Raw genomic sequence first — 21,628 nt, 5'->3', positions numbered from 1 at the left:
CCCAGATCACATCCCCCTCACTACTTTCCGCAGTTTTGGACGCAGCCTAAATTGCACCCTATTCCTTACACCCTATTCCTTATTTCCCTATGGGCCCTGGTCCAAAGCACTGAACTACATAGGGAGTAGGGTGCCATATGGGACGTACCTTTGTTGCCATCTTGCAACGTTTTTTTCTTTTATCTTTTCTGTTTTTGTGTGATCTTGTGATTTGCTGCCACATGTTTGTGTCAGGCAACGGGGTCCTATTACTACTTATATCCTACCTTGATCTGGACAGTTTTTTCTTCTTTCCTATCCTACAGGAAAGAAGAACTAGACCTGCCTCCTGTTCCTCCCACTCTCCTAGGTTTCTTCCCTCCTCTTCTTCATCCTTATCCCTGCATTTGAATCTTTCAGATAATAAGCTTTGACTTCTGGCTGCACGTTTATGGGTCTTTTCATGTTATCAGCTTAGCTCATAGCGTGGAGCGGCTGAACACAGAGTCCTAGTGACAGGCCAGCCAGTCAGCAAGGCCGGCCTGTCAGGCAGGAGCTCTCATACACTAATGATTTCCCTTTAGTCTATTTTCTGTCTCATTGGCCGTTTCCTTCAAAAACAAAATTGCTCATTTAAATTCTCATGCCTGGGGCATTTTGGTCTTCAAATATTGTTGGAAAGTGAAAGGATTAGGCAAAATATGCTTTTTTAAAATGTTAATATATTTTCTGGTTCACTTTCTCCTCTGAGGCCAATTAGGGCGTTTCTGCTGGCTGTATTAATGTCAAATTGACATCCCCCTGCTATAATTACACAGCGCTTGAAACCTAACTTTTACTGGCGGGGAGATGAGGAGCGCGCCTCACAGTGACACACACATTCTCTCTGCCAGCTTTTGATCATTTAATCATTGCTTGCTTTCTTTCCCTATTTCCTCTTTTCTTCCCCCTCTTCCTTCTGCTCATTGTATGATTTCACCTTTTATTCTCTCTCTCTCTCTCTGTTGTAAAATGCAGTGTTGTTTCATTATTCACAGTTGTGTTTTGCCCAGGTTCATTAGTAACATCGTCTCTCCACTTTGCTTCTGCCTGGTAAGAAAGATCCGTTGGTCCCTTCAGGTGCAGATACCATATGTACATTGTTTACTCACAATTTACATTGTGTTGTTTGTGTTTTTCCCTTGTTTTCACCACGGCAGCCAGCACGGAGTGAACATGCTGTCAGTGAGTTGAGGGATGGGTAACGTGTGGCGCCATGCCGATCCTCCCTCCTTCTGACAGTGTTGTGTGTCAGGAGAAGGGAGACAGGTAATGATGGTTAACGCTTCTTCACCATGAATATTAATGCTCCCACAATGCACCCCTGTATAGCTACAGGATGGCAACCCCATTAGTGATGTAATGGTGACCTATCCTCTCCTCTCCATCCCTGCCAGTTGCCATGGAACCACAGACAAGCAAATATGCATTGAATCCAATATAGATATATCCAGATTGAGTTCATTAATTAAGGCGTTAGGTCTGTTTTAGTCAAACATGGTGTTAATGCTAACTACCACTGAGAATGATGGGAATCTGCTATTCGACACTAATTGGACAAATGGACAAAGTTGATAAAGAATAAGTCATTTTTAGTGATTTTACCTATATTTTTATTGTGTGGATACATTTTGACAGTTTTTGAGCGGACATGTCAGATTGTCCATTATTTTTCTTGATTTTCTCATTTATATCGCATATGTAAATACATAAAGACAATGGCTGCAATTCATTCAAACTCACCATAGCAATGTTTATGCAGTGTCTTTAATTTCTGCATGCAATTTTCATTTGAACAGCTTAAACAGAATTTTAAAATATATAGTTCTACAGTAATTATTTAATTCATAAGTAAGTATAAATTACTGTAATTTATAAGTAAATATAAATGAATGACATAGAGAATAATTCTAAGCCTGCAACCTCTCCATTCTTATTTATGTTTCCCAGAGAGTGGTACTGGATGTGGCTTGAGGTGATAGAGATGGTGATCTGAAACACAACACTGAGAGCAGCTTGAAACAATGAACATCCCATCAGCAAGGCTTGTGTGGTATTACGATCAGCATACATTTTACTGTGGGAAGCCTAATGGTTCGAGAGTGGTGCCTTTAACCGATTGGTCACTGGTTTGAATACCCGAGCTGAAAATGTGAAAAATCTGTCGATGTGCCAAGGCGCTTAACCCTAGTTCGTACTACAATGTCTGACCCTGTAAAACAACCCATTTCACAGCACCTATCTGGTATATGTGACAATAGAAATACAAAACAATACAAAATACAAAACCAACAGGTTCGCTTTCTATTAGAGTCAAGTATGGTCAGAATAGAATTGGTTTAAGTAACATGTAGCCTAACCTGTGTTGTCGTTATAGGACATTTATACAGTACGATTGCCTATAGGCCCACTTGGTAAAAAGTACAGCCATCTAAGTACTAGCAGCCAGGTTGAATGTCTCAACTGGTTTTGGGAAAGCAGATATTTGCTATTGGCGTCTGTCTATATTTAGTCCAGATGACAGCAGTAGAGGGCATATCTCTGGTAAACAAAACATATCCCCCATTTAGCCTCCAACAGTCTGTCTGTCAAGCTATGATGCCAATCTAGAAAATAACCCATATGGATTGACTAAACCTGTGTCGGACAAAATCAAGATGCCATTTGTTGGCTTGGGTGAAAAAAATCACTTGCATAGTTTTGACGAAGTGCGCGTGTTCCCCTCCAGCAATTCTTAATGTCCACTTCCCAAACCTCCCCCTCTTCCTCCTCCTCTTCATCCATAGCTCCTCCTCCATCTTTCCTACCTCCTTGCCTCTCTCTTCTCGTTTGGACTTTAAGTAACAGGAAATGGTACTGAGTCCTTCTGAGCCCCCGATTACCTTTGTGATGCGTCAACATGCTATGGAATCAGGAGGCGTGCTGTAATTATTTTGTGATGCCATCAGCGAGGATCAATCACATTCGGAGGTCGGTAGTGGGAGGGTGCTGCCTTTCCCTCTCTGAATGGACATGATGGCTGTGGACATGATGCAGGACAGAATGGAGGGATGGAAGCTCACTCAAATCAATGTGCACTCCACTGCTTAAGCATCTCTGACCATTAAGCATCTTGTACCTAAAGACTGGATGAATGTGGAAAACTAACAAAGAGGAAAAGGGAAAGAACAGGCCCCACGTGTCTTTTGATGACAGGGACAGTGACGGTGTCTGAACAGAAAGTGTCATTGCTAAACTGTATGGGGAGCCCGCGCACGCACACACACACAATAAATCCACAAACACACACACTAAATAGGCACACAAATGTTTATTTGCGAATCAGATTTAAAATGTGCATGATGTCTGTCTCATACATGACCCTAGGCGTCAGTACAGTACAGTATCTCTTCTCTTCCCTGTCTTATTATCTTTGTTCCATGTGTACTTTTGATTAATACTTGGTCGCTCTTCAAATTAAACTTGAATGTCACATGTTTTTATTACAGAGTACATTCAGGCACAGAAAAGACTGGTAAAGAATGAAGAAACATATAATATTGGGATCTGGAAAGAACGCATTGCAAATGTCACATTGAACGGAAAGCTCAATACCTTTAATACCACAGCTTCTAAGAGATTATTTCAAGTTGAATTTTGATGCATAACAACTTCATGTTAGTCTTTTCCAGCCTGCTCACATGGAGGATGTTCTACATATTTTATTTTAAAAAATTCTATAGACAGGTTGGCTAACAACGTCACAAAAATGGCGAATCAAAGGGGCAGGAAGCCGTACATTGTTATGATTCTGAATGGCCAGATAGCTAGCAACAATGACAAGAAGCTGGGGAATCGTGGGTGGCTAGTTTCAGCTAGTTTTATATTGTTCTTAATATCAAGAATTGTTTTGAAGTGTTTTGACTGATTTCATGCCAATGCTAATATGGCTAAAATTTGCTAGATAGCTAAATAACAACCCTAACGATATATTTCAGAGACAACACGTGCTCATTGTGCGAATGTATTTATGTTTTCAATAAACATTTAGATACGAAATTTAGTTAACATGTTGTCAACAATCTAAGCCAAATTTGTTGCTAAACAACAAACCGTCTATAGTGTGATTACTGTAATAATCTCACTGATAATACTTGTATAAATTAGTTATTGGTATGTGGATGTCTACATAGCATCCGCTAGCTGACAGTCACACAATATCCATAGATCCACATTAGACATGGTTCCTTCCTTCAGACTTTAAAGCGGCTAAACAAGATCGTGTTTTAATGAGCATCATCAGTCAACAACATGTTAGTGAGGAAATAGAAAGGTTGTAAAAGTCTTTAGAGATTTATTGACAGACCCTTGACCTTTCCCCTCCGGTTGGTAAGTGGTCCATCTGAAAGTAACGTCTCTGACATCTAGTCAATGTCACAACAACCCTAACCACACAACTGTCATGTTATCCCCTGCTTCATGTCAACATGCGCTCATTGAGACAGCACTGAGAGCTTGTTTTTAAAAGTAAACACATTAAATAATCACATTGTTGCTGGAAATGTAATCTAATTGAACTGTCATGAAGTATTAGAGTAGAGTGACAATTAATTTATGCCACATAACTATTACAAGCATTATTAGTCATTTGTAACACTAATTAAGCCTCCACTAATTCTAACTACTTCTAATTACTGTAAGACTACAGTAGCTCTCACTGGTGGTAGTAATTCAGGGTGATATTTTCCATAATACTATCACACCCACACCCAAACATGTATCTACTACAGTAGCTATCAGGTCTACTGTAAATCTAATCTACAGACTATTCTTTGAGGTCTGAATCTGTCCACTGTCAGTTGCTTTATGATTATATCAGTATTTTGTCCAAGGGACAAGAGGCACGCTTGTGTTATATATTATCCTGTTAAAAGAATCTGTTGTGGCTACTCCGGTATACTATTGGCTACTTCTTCAAGTTTATAGATCTATTTGAAGATCATGATAGTATCTTATTTCTGTATTTTTTCTGTATCTTTTAAAACATATATATATATATATATATATATATATATATATATATATATATATATATATATATATATATATATATTATATATATAGTATACAGTTGAAGTCGGAAGTTTACATACACCTTTTTACATACACCTTAGCCAAATACATTTAATATCAGTTTTTCACAATTCCTGACATTTAATCCTAGTAAAAATTCCCTGTTAAATGACAGTTAGGATCACCAATTTATTTTAAGAATTTGAAATGTCAGAATAATAGTAGAGAGAATGATTTATTTACACATTTATTTATTTTCTTCACATTCCCAGTGGGTCAGAAGTTTACATACACTCAATTAGTATTTGGAAGCAAAGCCTTTAAATTGTTAAACTTTCATCAAACGTTTCAGGTAGCCTTCCACAAGCTTCCCACAATAAGTTGGGGGAATTTTGGCCCATTCCTCCTGACAGAGCTGGTGTAAGTGAGTCAGGTTTGTAGACCTCCTCGCTCGCACACGTTTTTTCAGTTCTGCCCACAAATTTTCTATAGGCTTGAGGTCAGGGCTTTGTGATGGCCACTCCAATACCTTGACTTTGTTGTCCTTAATCCATTTTGACACAACTTTGGAAGTATGCTTGGGGTCATTGTCCATTTGGAAAACCCTTTTGCGACATAGCTTTAACTTCTTTACTGATGTCTTGAGATGTTGCTTCAATATATCCACATAATTTTCCTTCCTGATGATGCCATCTATTTTGTGAAGTGCACCAGTCCCTCCTGCAGCAAAGCACCCCCACAACATGATGCTGCCACCCCCGGGCTTCATTGTTGGGATGGTGTTCTTCGGCTTGCAAGCCTCCCCCTTTTTCCTCCAAACATAATGATGATCATTATGGCCAAACAGTTCTATTTTTGTTTCATCAAACCAGAGGACATCTCTCCAAGAAGTACGATCTTTGTCCCCATGTGCAGCTGCAAACCGTAGTCTGGCTTTTTAATGGCAGTTTTGAAGCAGAGGTTTCTTCCTTGCTGAGCGGCCTTTCAGGTTATATCGATATAGGGCTCGTTTTACCTTGGATATAGATACTTTTGTAGTTGTTTCCTCCAGCATCTTCACAAGGTCCTTTGCTGTTGTTCTGGAATTGATTTGCACTTTTCCCACCAAAGTACATTTATCGCTAGGAGACAGAACGCGTCTCCTTCCTGAGCGGTATGATGGCTGCGTGGTCCCATGGTGTTTTTCTTGCGTACTATTGTTTGTACAGATGAACGTGGTACCTTCAGGCATTTGAAAATTGCTCCCAATTATGAACCAGACTTGTGGCGGTCTAAAAAAAAAATCTGAGGTCTTGGCTGATTTCTTTTGATTTTCCCATGATGTCATGCAAAGAGGCACTGAGTTTGAAGGTAGGCCTTGAAATACATCCACAGGTACACCTCCAATTGACTCAAATTATGTCAATTAGCCTATCAGAAGCTTCTAAGGCCATGACACCATTTTCTGGAATTTTCCAAGCTGTTTAAAGGCACAGTCAACTTAGTGTATGTAAACTTCTGACCCACTGGAATTGTGATACAGTGAATTATAAGTGAAACAATCTGTCTGTAAACAATTTTTGGACAAATTACTTGTGTCGTACACAAAGTAGTTGTCTTACTTGCCAAAACTATAGTTTGTTAACAAGAAATTTGTGGAGTGGTTGAAAAACGAGTTTTAATGACTCCAACCTAAGTGTATGTAAACTTCCGAACTTCAACTCTATATATGTTAATTTCAAAACCTTATTTTCAGTGTCTTTACACCCCACATAAAATTGTAAGACTATTTGTAAGTTAACGTACCATATGTGTGTGCTGCTGAGAGAAAAATCGAAATATTATATAAGTAATTTAACCTGGCAACTTTTTTTTTAAATAACATAAATTTTACCAAAAAAAATGTACAACTTTAGTCAGTATAGGCCTATAAAATGTCACCCTGGTCATAGACTCACTGAATGATTGTAAAAATTTAAAAAAGGCTGATCCATTTCACTCATTTTGGGAGATGACAATTTAATTTATATTAATTCGCCTAATTAATTGATAATGTCCCATACATATACATGTTATAATTAGCTAGTGGAGTATCTTTTTAAATAAAATGTGTTGGAAAAATGTGAGTCTTTTGATGAGTAGGCCTATTTGTCATCTGAAGCTGAGCCAATTTATACCGGAGGGATTGAAGCAGAAATATAATTTTTTGAATGGAGCGCTGATTTATGAAAAAGGATCTTACTTTTATACCTCAGTAGAACAATACTCTACTGTAATGCAAATGATTAAATGCATCATTTTTCATTTGTCCCTGCATGTAAAGTGTGACATTTGCTGACCAGGTGTTGATCAACTGGAAGTGAGTCAATAGAATAGATACATAATATATACCTCATTTTCTATACTTCATCGGCCTACCCTCTTCTGTCAAATAAATGGTTAAAGGCAACATTTGTCATTTCAACCGTCTGACCCTGCCACTTTGCTTGGTATAAGGCTACTGAGGGGGCTGGGGAAATGTAAACCTTCTCAACAATGATAACGAAACACTGTGGATTATGATATGGTGAAACAGTTAAAAGGTTGTACTCAAATGATACATATTAAGGCTAGTGTGTCTATAATTTAAAGGACCATTGAACAGGGCATTTGACAGATTGTGCAGTCAAAACGTCAACCAACATTTGAAGCAATATTCACAACATACTGTTATAAAAAACAAAACAAAATATATGATAATCTTTAGACTTATAGCATGCATTTAAACGGTTTGTTTTAGTTAGTTGGCCTGGCTTTGGTAGGCCTTGCTGGCCTGGAGTGATTGACCCCTAATGTGGCTTGTCTCCATATAAATGCTGCAACTGGCCCATGCAAAAGACTTCAGATCGGCAGTGGACTGGAGTGACAGCTTCGATGCAGAGCAGCGAGATAATCAATGCGGTGCAAGCTATTATTTCACTGTCCCATCATCGACAATCCGCTGAGGCTAATAAGATGATACACCTAACTGGTAGCATTCAATGTATTTGTTCCTGCAGCGCCCTTAACCCTAATAATGCGATTGATTGTTTGCCGTTTCAATTAGTTGGCTGTTAATGAACATGCAATGTTCCCTTCGACGGATTGACTGACATGTTTTACCATCGCTTTGGTCGTCTGTAGTGATTTGTACTTTAGAGAAAGAAAGGTAAATAGAATAATAGATTGCTTATGGATTGTTCTTCTCCCCCACATGGTGGTTGATTTAAATAGGCTACGTGAAAAACCCGTGAACTAGACCTATGTGTTCTAGATCGTTCGTATTCTAATAATGTTGCCTAAATCAATACACACCACAACACAACCTTGTGTTTGACATACTGTCATCCATTTTGGACTTACTTATATACTCAAATCAAGTTCAACTTGAACAAGTAAAAATGTATTTTGGCTAATGATAATGTTCTTGTTTGTTTTTTCACTTGTATCCTGTGTACACCGAGTTTACAAAACATTAAGAACATCTTCTTTTTCCATGACACAGACTGACCAGGGGAATGCAGGTGAAAGATATGATCCCTTATTGATGTTACTTGTTAAATCCACTTTAATCAGTGTAGATGAGGGTGATGAGACAGGTTAAAGAAGGATTTTTAAGCCTTGAGACAACTGAGTCATGGATTGTGAATGTGTGACATTCAGAGGGTGAATGGGCAAAACACAACAGTTAAGTGCCTTTGAATGGGGCATGGTAGTAGGTGCAGGCACACCGTGTCAAGAGCTGCAACGCTGCTGGGTTTTTCAGGCTGAACAGTTTCCCGTGTGTATCAAGAATGGTCCATCACCCAAAGGAGATCCAGCCAATTTGAGACAACTGTTGGAAGCATTGGAGTCAACATGGGTCAGCATTTCTGTGTACATCAACAAATCCTAGCATAAAAGTTTCGTTAATGATCACATTTGATTTATTATTTTAGAAATTAGAAATCCTCCTGACATATAGCAAACCTTTATTAGGCAACGAAACGGTGCATTTATTAGCCTATTGTGCATAATAATCTGGTATATTTGTCGCCGCCTTGTGACGAAATTCGTTTAATCAAGCCTGAGCTGTCTACGGCGCATGAGAGGAGCACATTCCAAAAGAGACCCTCTCAAGGAATCACTTTTGATATTCTATCCAATCAAAATCGGTGTAAATATGACATTTTACTTTCTACATCTTGCCATTTTATTTGATAAATCTCGTAACCCTGTCATGGTAAATCATTGTGAATTCCACCATTGTTAAATGTAAATAGTTTCAAAATATATGCTGTGGCCAACAACAAAATAGCATATAGGCCTACTGAGAAACTGAATACAACAATACGGAATACGTAGCCTGTGTGGCGCTTGGATTGTATATACATGGCTACAAATATTGAACATGTTAACGAGAGCTTATTTTCCAACGATGTCCATTTTGTCGATATCTTGTTTGTGTCAGTGAACAACATTAGCTGAGTTCCATCGAGCCCCGTCTTTGCCGTTGTCGATAATATTCATAAACCGAGCAATTCATCAACTCCCCCAAAGTTTAAACCGTTTCAGGGATGAAATGAATAAATGTATTATATTAATAATTCATTAATAAATACATTAATATATATTTTTGCTTTTCATTAATATTTGTAACAGTGTAATTTATAAGTGTTAAAAAGTTTTTAAATTAGGCCTATGAACTCTCCATATCGTCGTTAACCTAAACACACAACATATCACATTTTAGCTTCGAATTTAGGCCTTAGTAACAAAGTTAATATCAGACTTTGGTAAAATGAACAAACAAAAACAAGTCAAATCAATTATATTCAATGTTCTCGTTATCAATGCATTTCATTTGAAGGTCGGACAACAAATATCAAAGTACTACAAACCTAATGATGAGTCCCACGCTGGTCTGTCAGTGGAACCCTGCCCGGGCACCAAATCACAGCGTGATCAGTTGCAGAATAGTGTTTAACCGGTCTGGTACCGCCGCGGCCAGCTCGGGAAAACACAACCACCATCACCACACTACAAACATGCTGCAAAGTGAGAGAGAAAGAGAGAGAAAGAGAGAGAGAGAAGAAGAGAGAGAGAGAAAGAGAGAGAGAGAGAGAGAGAGAGAGAGAGAGAGAGAGAGAGAGACAGAGAGAGAGAGAGACAGAGAGAATCTGCAGGCGAAAAAACGCCAGTGTTGACGTCTCGTCGTCAGACCCAGGTGTAACATGTGTCGCTCTGGCTAGCAGGATAAATACCAGAATAAGAATTTCAGGAATCTTTTAGAGCACAAACAGAGCACAATAGAACCGACTAGAAAATATATAGAGCATGTACGCACAGCATGCAGTTCTGTCAAGGGAACTAATTCCAAAAAGGAAAATATAACGTTCCCGCTCCGTCCTTCAATTCCACATCAGAAAGTAGTGTAATTATAATACCTTTGATCGTTCATTAGCATTTCATAATTACTGTACTAATTAGAGTGGAGAACTGTGTGCTGTCATGACAGTTACCACTCCTCCCATTTACAAGCACATGTATCGCGCTAGGTCTTATCACTATTTCTCTGTCTCCATTCACATCCCTGCAATGTATTGCCACTGGTATAATACACATAGTTTGCTTAGGTGTAATGTTTGGGATTATAGAAAACCTATCAATACAATACTCAATTGATGAAATAAGATTAAACTTAAGCTGGAAAATAGTCTACACCAAAATATTCACCCCACAATTTCCCTCAAGTTATGAGCTATACTGTTAGAAAAGCCTGACACAAAAATACAACCATGCGTTCGTTCTACACTCTTAGAAACGTGTTCGAGTTATATGAGTTATATGAAAATAGTTAAATGCTTGCTTCATATATGGCACCCCTTAAGGTTCAATATATAACCGAAATTGGTTCCATATAGAACCCTATATGGAACCCAAGGGTTCTAAATGGAACCAATGCTGGTTCAGTGAACAATAACCCCTGGGGTTCTACAGTATATTGAGCCTCTATCTAGAACCTTTTTTCTTAGAGTGTAAGATTTTATGAGTCTGTCTAGATTCTATGAGCCTGTCTCATGCATTCCATGTCACGGAAATAAACCATTGACATATTAGACATGTCATGAATTTTATTTAGCAGACAGATGTAGCAATAGCTATTTCGATAGGGTTGTAGACATGGTTGCATTTTGCAATTGTGTAGCTGGAAAAATATATAGTGAATTGCTTTTAGTTTTGGGGTTGTGGTTAATAAAAACAAATCAACTCGTGCAAATACTGTGTAAAAACACATACTAACGCAAATGAATTTCCAGTGCTGTATTTTATTTCCTTTCTATTCAACACTCCATTTTAAACACAGCAATTTCGGTTTTTATTTTTCTGCTTACATGAAGAAGGCTTATGCCAAGGCATAGTCGAATAAGCATGGCTCAAAAGATCATCCAGAATTCAATGGCTGGCTCGAGATTGTCAAGATAAAGAAACAACTCCCTGATTGGTGAGGTGCGGGGGCCGTCACGCTGTAACCAATGACAGGAGAGGAAGAGGAAAACGCGGAGAGTGTTATGATAAAGTAGAAAATATTAGTTCCCTCACCGTGGCCGTGACGTCAGTATAGGAAGTAATTGTAGAGCAACACTAGAACGATTACAAGCAAAAGGGGAGCGTGATGTTGAGGAGTTAGCCGTACGAATCTCCACACCACAACTTTGAGAGAAAGTTCATTACCCATAACAAAGGACGTGGACTACACAGACAGACCCACTGGTCTCCAGATTTACTATTGAATGTAGCAACATATTCTTGGACCGTATTTTTATATAAAACGTGGATTTCGCTTTTGTTTATTTTCCTGACCATTTCAACTCTTACATTCGTTTGACTTTTAGGAGTACATGTGCCTCTGTTAATGTTATCTTATAGTTTTCGTTTAGTTTTTAATTGTATGGAGGATACAATTTAATGTTGTTATGAAGACTTAAATCCCCGTATTTATTTCCTTTTCTTACTATGGAATCCTCCAGCGGATCGAACTTTGGAATAGACACTATTTTATCCAACGCTACTAATTCTGTTAACACCGCGCTAATGAACGGAGATTTCCGCCTCGGCGACAGCAGGACAGCGGATTTCAGCCGGAGCCAGGCCACCCCGTCCCCGTCATGTTCGGACATAGACACAGTGGGAACGGCCCCCTCTTCCCCCATCTCGGTCACCATGGAGCACGCCGAGCCGCATCTGCTCCAAGACAGCCTACCACATCACCACCACCACCACCACAACCAACCAGGGAGTTTGCAACTATCGCCCCAGCCGCAGCAGCTAGGGGCCGGGGCCGCCTGTGCCCCCAGGACTGCCACCTCTTCGTTTTTAATCAAAGACATTTTAGGCGACAGCAAACCCCTGGCAGCGTGCGCACCTTACAGCACCAGCGTACTGTCACCCCATCACACCCCCAAACCTGAGAATGCCAGGGACAGTGGGGACGGCTTCAGGCCGAAGTTGGAACAAGATGAAAATAGGAGCAAGTTGGACAAAAGAGACGATATGGAAATGAAATGCAACGGTAAGTGAATATTTAGGTTACACTTAGACCTATATGGAAATGTTTTGTATGCTTTTTTATGGTTTAGTTATTGGATGGCGTAAGTGAGCTTTTCAGTGTACTTATAAACGTGTATTTTATTGGGTAGGCTGTCATAGTCGGCTAATGGTGTGCAGAATACATACAAAGCTCACATACAAAGACTATTTGTGTTGAATTTTCTGTGCCGAAAAAAAGTTGAAAGTATCCTAGCCTATAGAAAAATGTTATTGGAAAATAATCACCAAATTGAATAGGTCAATTGCGTCAATAGGCATAATAATTCAACAATAATAGTAACAAGAAGAACACCTTTGTTTGTCATATATTTTACGCACATGGAAATTCAAATTAACATGATAATGCTATTTAGTAGGCTTCTTTGTCGGTATAGTTATTTTTAAGCTCAAACACAGTGTACAGTACAGGCTAACTGCCTTGAATGTAGACCACCTTGTGTATATGTTTCAAAGCCTGTCTTATTAGACAATGATATTAAAGGGTTGATTTTCAGTTGCCCTTTTTTATTAGCATAACAGAATCGAAAACAGATGTAAGGCTGGCGCGAGATGTTCCCGGTGCGCGAGCCTCCCTTGTGTGTCAATTAGAGAGATTATTGTTCTTCCTAGAGGGCGGATCACGAGCGCTGCAGAAACTGCTACAAATAGAGATGGATTGACATATCGATTTCCCAGTTTTACTGCTAAAAACTTAAGTTGACAAATACAGTCCGGATTTCTTATTGGCCGTAGATTTTTTTTTTTGCTGGCTGGCTGGCTGGCTGTCTGACAAATGCAGTACTTCAGTTTCAACTCGGTTGCTCAGCTTTATAAAATACTATTGTAACAGGTTCAAAGTTTAAAAGCAACTGTTTATTTCAATTTATTTATATTTTTCATTTTTTGAATACATATTTTGACCTTATTTTAGCTCAGAACTGATAGGACACATATTTTGACCTTATTTTAGCTCAGAACTGATAGGACACGTATTTGTTGCTAATTTATTTTCATTGGACCATAGGCTTGAATTAGGCCTAAATAAAAACTAAAATTATTATCCACTTATAATTTTTCCCATTCAGGAACAAAAGAAGAGAATGAACGGGAAATTTCAAGTAGCAGAGATAGTCCTCAATCACGGTCAAAAAAACCTCGTAAAGCACGGACGGCCTTTTCAGACCATCAACTCAACCAACTCGAGCGAAGCTTCGAGCGCCAAAAATACCTCAGCGTGCAGGATCGCATGGACCTCGCGGCAGCACTCAACCTGACCGACACACAGGTGAAAACCTGGTACCAAAACCGACGGTATGTCACACCTATTATAAAACATCATTCATTATCTTCACAATGTTTTTGTTTTTATATCATCTCTGTTATTATTAGGCTATTATTATGAGTTTATTTTTGTTTATTATTAGGCTAGTTTTTATTGGTGGTGATGTTATTTACATGAATATAGCCTACTAATAATAATGTTATATCATTTTAATAACTGTAGTAATGTAAGCCTATAATAACACGATGTAAGTGCTGTGCAGCATGTGCTGTTTTTTAGTTAACTTCGTTAGACTGGAATATAATTAATAGGAGTTGGCCTGTGGATGATGTGCAGTTAAGTGTATTTTTGTTTTTGTATTAGGCTTTTGTTGCCTTTAAATGCAGGCCCATAACCTGCATGGATTTCAGACAATTAGGACTACTGAACAGATAGAATCGAAGAGAATGCAATACAGTACAATAGAATAACTTTAGAACAGATCAAGAGGAATAGTTAAACAGGTCTAATCAAAATGGTTGCCATGGACCTAGACACATAAGGATATTTATTTACAAGATTAACCCACACAGTTTTATTACGTGGTATTGGTTATTGAAATACACATCCCCCTGGGGTTATAAAAGTATGTCTGAACAGTCGCTACATGATGTTGACAATGCACAATTTGCCTCTCCGGCATCAGTGTTAAGATTTCCCCAAATGTCAGCCAAGATTAGTGTTAACAGCGCCGGCGCCCATATAGTAGCCAAAATAAATACAGACACAGCACAATATAATGACGAAATATGGTATGACTGCAATCATTTTATAATCCTGCGGTTTTCTTTCTCGTTCAATATAGCCGATAGTAACACAACGCCTACGTTTTTATACATTATTGTATAGGCCTAATTAGGCTATAGCCTACCATCTTAAAGTTAGCCTGCCAATGTTTACAGTGCACTTGGTGAGGCCTAGCGAGAAGGATCAAGTGAGGGAATAATGATCTGAAATTAATCTATGATCTTATAGACTAAATATAGGCACTGCGCACTTGAAAAAGCCTAACTTTTCTTGGATGTGTCCTTTGCCTAGGCTAATTAAAGGCATAATCACCGATTCATGCTGCAAATAATTAGATCTTACCAATTAAGGGTCCGTTTGGGGAATTCTCAGAGTCTGAACCAGTTAAATAATTGATTTGTTGTATTTTGATCTGATTTCAGGACGAAGTGGAAAAGACAGACAGCGGTCGGATTAGAGCTACTGGCTGAAGCCGGAAATTATTCCGCTTTACAAAGAATGTTCCCGTCGCCCTATTTCTACCACCCGAGCTTGTTGGGCACCATGGACAGCACAACAGCAGCCGCAGCAGCCGCAGCAATGTACAGCAGTATGTACCGGACTCCGCAGCAACCACATCCCGGTCTCCAGAGGCCTCTTGTCCCGAGAGTACTCATCCATGGCCTTGGGCCTGGGGGCCAACCGGCATTGAACCCGCTGGGTAACGGCATGCCCGGCACGCAGCATCAGCGGTAGATACAACAACAAGACGATTCCATAAAAACAGTTTTAACCTGGTCTACATGTGATGTGACTAACTGCGCTGAACAAACGATGAAAAATACATTTGAAAAAAAAAACAATATATAAAATACAACTTTACAGAAGAAGTAAAAGGATGTAATATTGAATATGACTGAGAGCCAGCATCGAGTCGAGGCCATGACAGAAAAAGGACTGTTCATATGTCTGATTGATTGTTTGTTTAGTTTTTTTTGTACAAATACACTTATACTAGCAAATAAACTTATAAAGTTTATTAGATGGAGAGAAAGGGTTGAATAAAGACGGAATGATACTAAAATGATTCTTCTCGGATACTTCTATGTGAAAGACGTCGGGGCAGTCAGCCTGACCTTCATTGTCATCCAAACATTCAAAACGCCATGTGACATTAATATTTCTGCAGGCTGAAGGCGTAGGCCTATAGGGTTAAAACGAGATACCAAGAAACACATTTGTTTACATTCTGATAATGTGCAGTCAATTAGTTTAAAATAGGCCTAGCATACCCATACAACACGATAGCTCTTAAAATAACCTATGCAGGGCGATTTATAAAGATAATAGGTCTATATGTATTGTTTAAGTAGCCTACATAACCAAATATCAGACGTCACATTTTTGGGGGGGTTTAATCTGAAATCTTCATCTCGAATGCCCGGATTTCAAATTTTACAATGTATATATCTCCAAAATAAATGTATTTCCTATAAATTTAAAATCACCTATAGATTCAACGTTAGGACTAGGCCTACATGTTTATTTAATCGAACATGATTTAATCGGTAATGCAAATAGGACTTTCTTTAGATTACTTTTCACTCAATCATGTGACCGCATTCATTTGGCGAGAACTGCAGTCTCCCCTCGGTCGCCTATATGCATATGCAGCAGGCAGCTCTCTCTCTATGTGATGGTGAGAATGAATGGTTTGATTAGATGCTGGGTTGGTACCCTGGGAATCGGGAAGGTGGTCTTCGCGCAGCAGCTGTTCTATGCGAGCACAACGCTCGAGACTAGCGCACCCGACAGACAGCAAGCGCGAGGCATCTCAGCGTGAGAGATTAAAAAGTGCACTGACATTAAAACTAAAGAAAACAATTGTAAACAAACAACACACCACTGGAAATGTTATATTGTTCGTTGTCCATATTTTGGCATCCGTTGATTTATAAGTGAAAACGGAACATTTATTAAAATTTCTTGAAGAAAAAAAGGACAATATTAGGCTAGGCCTAGTTAAACCAGACTCAGATAGGCCTTTATGCTTATGGTAGCCTAATAAGCGAAACCTTTTGACTTATTAGGGCCATAGAGGACAGGGATTTACAACAAGATATAAACAGGTAGGCCTATCAGGGCTATTGCCCAAAACATCAAAGCCATTCAAAAAAAAACATTTATCAGCTGGCCTACAGGACATTTGCGCCTATTTCGGGTCTTGTATACTCTTATTATTTTATATTTGGGACAACGTGTATGTTTGCTATCGGTGACAGAGATTTAAAAAAATACCACGTGGGACAATAATTAAATGAACATTAGAATAGTATTTAAAAAAAAAAGTATAATCACATCCCCCAGAGAATAGTGGCGAGGGGCCGCTTTCAAGTGAATTGACTCTCGGATGGAAGCGCCTTGGGGCACGTTTGTTTGGGCTTCCCTAATTGGTGAATCGTTTGCTGATTACCGTGTTATTAAATTCCTGTTCTAGCCAAGTTGACCTTTGCTGGTCTCGACAGTGACAAGGGAACGCTAGGCTGCTTTATGTAGGCTATAGCCCAATTGTAGTTTCCTCACAGTTTAGCAACGTAATAAGAAAATAACCTGGACTATTGTTTTTATTAGGCTATACGTGACTGTCCCAATGAAATTTAAACTGTAAAACAAAAGGTAGCTCTTGAAAAAAAGAACGAAAATAAATATAAAACGACGATGGCTCAAATATAGGGATTATGTGTCCCTTAAACAAATAATTTGTTGTCATATTTCCTGCAGCGTTATTTGCATATGCATTAATTGGTATTCACAACAGAGACTGCAGAGCCGGTCATTGGTGAATTTCAACACAAGAAGCGTCAGACATTCTTCCCATTTGAGGATAGAAAAGCGGATAGTTCAGTGGTCCACCATTATATTGCCTAATTAAAAGCTAGCAAACAGATAAAACAATGTATGCTCACATAGGCGAGGGACCAAGGAGGTATTCACGCGAACACTGTATGGCAAATCAGATTTGTATTGATGCACACCATCATTATTTATATTGCAACATTTTGATGAGTAAGGCTAGTATTAGGGTATACATTTTCTTTTTCGTATAATTAAAAAATAAAATAAAATAAGAAAACTTAGGCTATTAGGAAGAAATAGCCTAAATGCCATCGAATTGCACGATGCACAAAATCATATATATATATTTTTTTTTTTACATTTAGGACTGATTGGTAATTAGAAAACAAATGAACTTGACTAAATGTGATCTGCTTTTACATTAGCTGTCTGCTCATCAGCAGTATTGCACACATGTCCAATTTAGCAACAATAAGGAGGCATTTTATCGTATGCATGGCTTCTAAACATAATTTATTTATTGCTCTGGGCAAAGGATGGGTGCGCCATTCCAATTCATTAATAATAAGCCACTCAACCGCTATGTGAATTACTAGGCAGTGGCCCCTCATGTTCAAACGACTATAGCCGTGGCCCCCTTTCTTATGCCGGATCGTTTCAGATGACCCCAACAATGGCAAAAATATTCACAATTTACAACAAATAGAAAGAAATCATAAAGTCAACCACTTATGCTGGCCCAACTAAAATATAAATCAATGTTGATTCAAATTCTAATTAAAAAAAAAAAAAATTAAATAGAAAAAACAGGCCTACCAATTTGCACCATGATTTGAGATTAAAATCACTGTCCGTGAGTGTGTCATGCAGACAAAATATTTAAAGCTAGAATCCTTAATTGAAAGAACAACACAGCGGATACCCCACCTGTGTTTTGGTAAAAAGCTGAGGGATGGGCCTGGAGAAATGTAACCACTCTCAAATTCAAACAGAAAGCAATGGATGCAAGGACTGACCATCCATGATATCTCAACTATAGTTTCAACCATGTTTTTAGGCTATACAGTGTTTGTCTTCATTTACATTGTTTACAAACATTGAAGTAAAAAACACTTGTATTTTGGGTTCTGATGGGGTACGACAGTTAAACTAAGCATTTACAAGTTATATTTTTCAAGAATCAATGGCTAGGCCTATATATCATCCATGTATATGTAGTAACTAGGATTCTAGCTTTAAAGCTTGCAGAATAAAATTAACCAGCCGAAGTTCCCTGTGTTGTAAAAAAAAAAAAGCTTCAAAGATCAAACTGTAAATTCAACTTTTGCATGGCTCAAGCAGATATGCGTTTGTCGGTTTTGTGTTATTATTTAGCAAAATACATTGCACTCTATAGGCAGAACACGCATATGAAATAACGCTGCACGGGTCACTGTAGGACAAACAGCACGTCCTTGCATATTGATACCAATTATGATATCCCCAGAAATATTCTGAGTATTACCTGATTTATAACCTTGGCAATTCTGTCCATGCAGCTTTTGATAAAGGTATGGTAGCCTATACTATTTTCTGGAGCACTTATTATTGACAATACCAAGCGGTTGGTTGGTTGGTTGGTTGGAGAAGGCGACGGGAAGGGGTATTAACAATAAAACGAAGATGTTCAGGCCTTTCATTTCCATGACACACATTAGCCAGAACAGAACAGAAGGGCTTCAGAGGGCTGGTTTGTTCTCGTTGCCTCGAGGAACCAACTGTGTTGGCCCTCTTTAATCGCTGCTGCATTTTCCAACTGATGTAATGGCTGCGATATCTTAGTCATTATCTTAATGAGGTAACACTTACACTCTCCTCGGCCCTCTCATTACTACGCCACTTGCGTCTCTCTCTTAACACGAATATCACCAGATCGTTTTTATCCCAAACAATAAAAACACTTCTACAGTAATTATGCGCCCGAGACGTGCGAGGGGACTTGGTTGGCTCTTGGATGGTGGCTTGGTTGGCTTTGGCTATGACGCGCACGCTTTTACGCGCACAGTTGCACAAACAGAGAGGCGGGATGCGTGGTGTATTTTACGCATTTGGGTATCCTCCCTTAATTATCATTGGTTGGATCCTTAAACTTGTACGGTGATGATGGCTGGGTGTCAAAGTGATAATTTGCAAGATGGTGGGTTGTCAAGATGTGCGTTTTCAAAGCTTGTGAATTTGAGAAAACAGTAATAAGGTTAAAATCATGCAAAATGCGAATTGGGATTGTGCAGAAGCTGTGATTGTGGGCAGGCGTTGTGGTGTAGGACCTGTCGCATTCACTCAAACCATACAATTACTGCTAGAGGCGTGAAATGAACCAATATTGTCCCTATTAATAATTCAAAAAATGCACTATTGTGTATACGTAGCATAGCCTATATAACCACGCGAGCCAATAATCTGCACTTTGTAGGATATATAATTTAAAATAGTATTTTAGGCCGGGGAGGGCATTTTAAAACTTGTTCAACAAGTGCAGTTGACATTGTCCAACACCAGACATACCATAGTTTAGCCTTGTGTTTGCTTTTCCATTGCTCATCTATGATATTAACAATATGTATATTTTCATAAACTCTGACATTGTCAAATTGTGCCAGACCGATGCGCTTTTTTTGTAAAAGAAATAGTCCAAAACAATTATTTGAACAACTTTACAATTCAAGCCAAGAGTCAGATATGAATATAGGATTCACTAGGAACAGCGGAATATCTACTGTATACCTGGGCCTCGTTTCCCATGGCCTTCGTAACGTGAAGGTCATCTTGGAATTATTACTCAAATGTAAACCATCGCATATATACGAGTGATCCAGACCATTCATAAAGCAGCCAAAGTGCATCATTAAATTATTATATTTCCATTCCACGGCACTTTATTCACAGAATATCTACGCAAAAATCAAGACGTTTAGGCTATCTGTCTGACTCTGACTGCCGATAACTCCAGAACACGTTGACTACAAATACAAAGTTGCCAAAGTAGGCTAATAGCAATTGTTACAAACAGGTGAACGATAAAATTATGCTTAAAATTAAAACCGAGATGACTGCGTTGAAAGGTATCCTACATAGGCTACATGGGCCTACAGTGCCTTCAGAAAGTATTCATACCCCTTGACTTATTCCACATTTTGTTGTGTTACCTAAATTCAAAATGGATTAAATATATTTTCTTTCTCAACCATCTACACACAATAACACATAATGAGAATGTGAGAACATGGTTGAAGAACATGCAGCAAATGTATTGAAAAGTAAATATATAAATATCTAATTTACAGAAGTATTTACACCTCTGAGTCAAAACTTTGTAGAAGCACCTTTGGCAGTATTTATAGCTGTGAGTCTTTTTGAATAAGTCTTTATGAGCTTTCCACACCTGGATTGTGCAATATTTCCCCACTATTCTTTTCAACATTCTTCACTCTCTGTCAAATTTGGTTGTTGATCATTGCTAGACAACCATTTTCAGGTCTTGCCATAGATTTTCAAGTAGAACATTCAGTCTTCTTGGCAAGCAACTCCAGTGTAGATATGGCCTTGTGTTTTAGGTTATTGTCCTGCTGAAAGGGGAATTAATTTCCCAGTGTCTGGTGGAAAGCAGACTGAACCAGGTTTTACTATAGGATTTTGCCTGTGCTTAGCTCCATTTTGTTTATTTTTATCCTGAAAAACTCCCCAGTTCTCAGTGATTACAAGCATACCCATAACATGATGCAGCCACCACCATGCTTGAAAATATGGAGTGTGGTAGTCAGCAATGTGTTGTATTGGATTTGCCCCAAACATAACACTTTGTGTAAATACTTTCCGAAGGCTGTTTCAATCATATCAAAGTCAATTTCATGTTCAATCAATTGACTTCTATTTTGTGACAATGGTGAATGTCTGTAATTTTTGGCTCAATGTGTTTCATGATGTGTGGCAACATGCAAGGATGTGCCCAATCTGTGATTTAGTGCATTATTATTAGGTAAGCATAATAAGCTGCCGTCAGCTTTGTTCAATTAGGCCGATGTGAGATAAACGGCCTGACTTTGATTAAGC

The 21,628-nt window shown here is 38.6% G+C and overlaps 1 protein-coding gene across 1 annotated transcript; it reads left to right on the top strand.

Annotated features, from left to right (window-relative positions):
- The first annotated feature begins 11,672 nt into the window (after positions 1 to 11,672).
- Positions 11,673 to 15,767, top strand: LOC112240133 (barH-like 2 homeobox protein). Its single transcript, XM_024408762.1, has 3 exons — positions 11,673 to 12,619; positions 13,722 to 13,947; positions 15,127 to 15,767. The coding sequence occupies exons 1-3, from the start codon at positions 12,064 to 12,066 to the stop codon at positions 15,437 to 15,439; spliced, it is 1,095 nt and encodes a 364-aa protein (XP_024264530.1). The 5' UTR covers positions 11,673 to 12,063; the 3' UTR covers positions 15,440 to 15,767.
- Positions 15,768 to 21,628: the final 5,861 nt, after the last annotated feature.

The sequence above is a fragment of the Oncorhynchus tshawytscha genome, linkage group LG01 (genome assembly GCF_018296145.1).
Source record: "Oncorhynchus tshawytscha isolate Ot180627B linkage group LG01, Otsh_v2.0, whole genome shotgun sequence".
Classification (NCBI taxonomy): Eukaryota; Metazoa; Chordata; class Actinopteri; order Salmoniformes; family Salmonidae; genus Oncorhynchus; species Oncorhynchus tshawytscha.
This window is presented reverse-complemented; position numbering and strand designations above follow the sequence as displayed.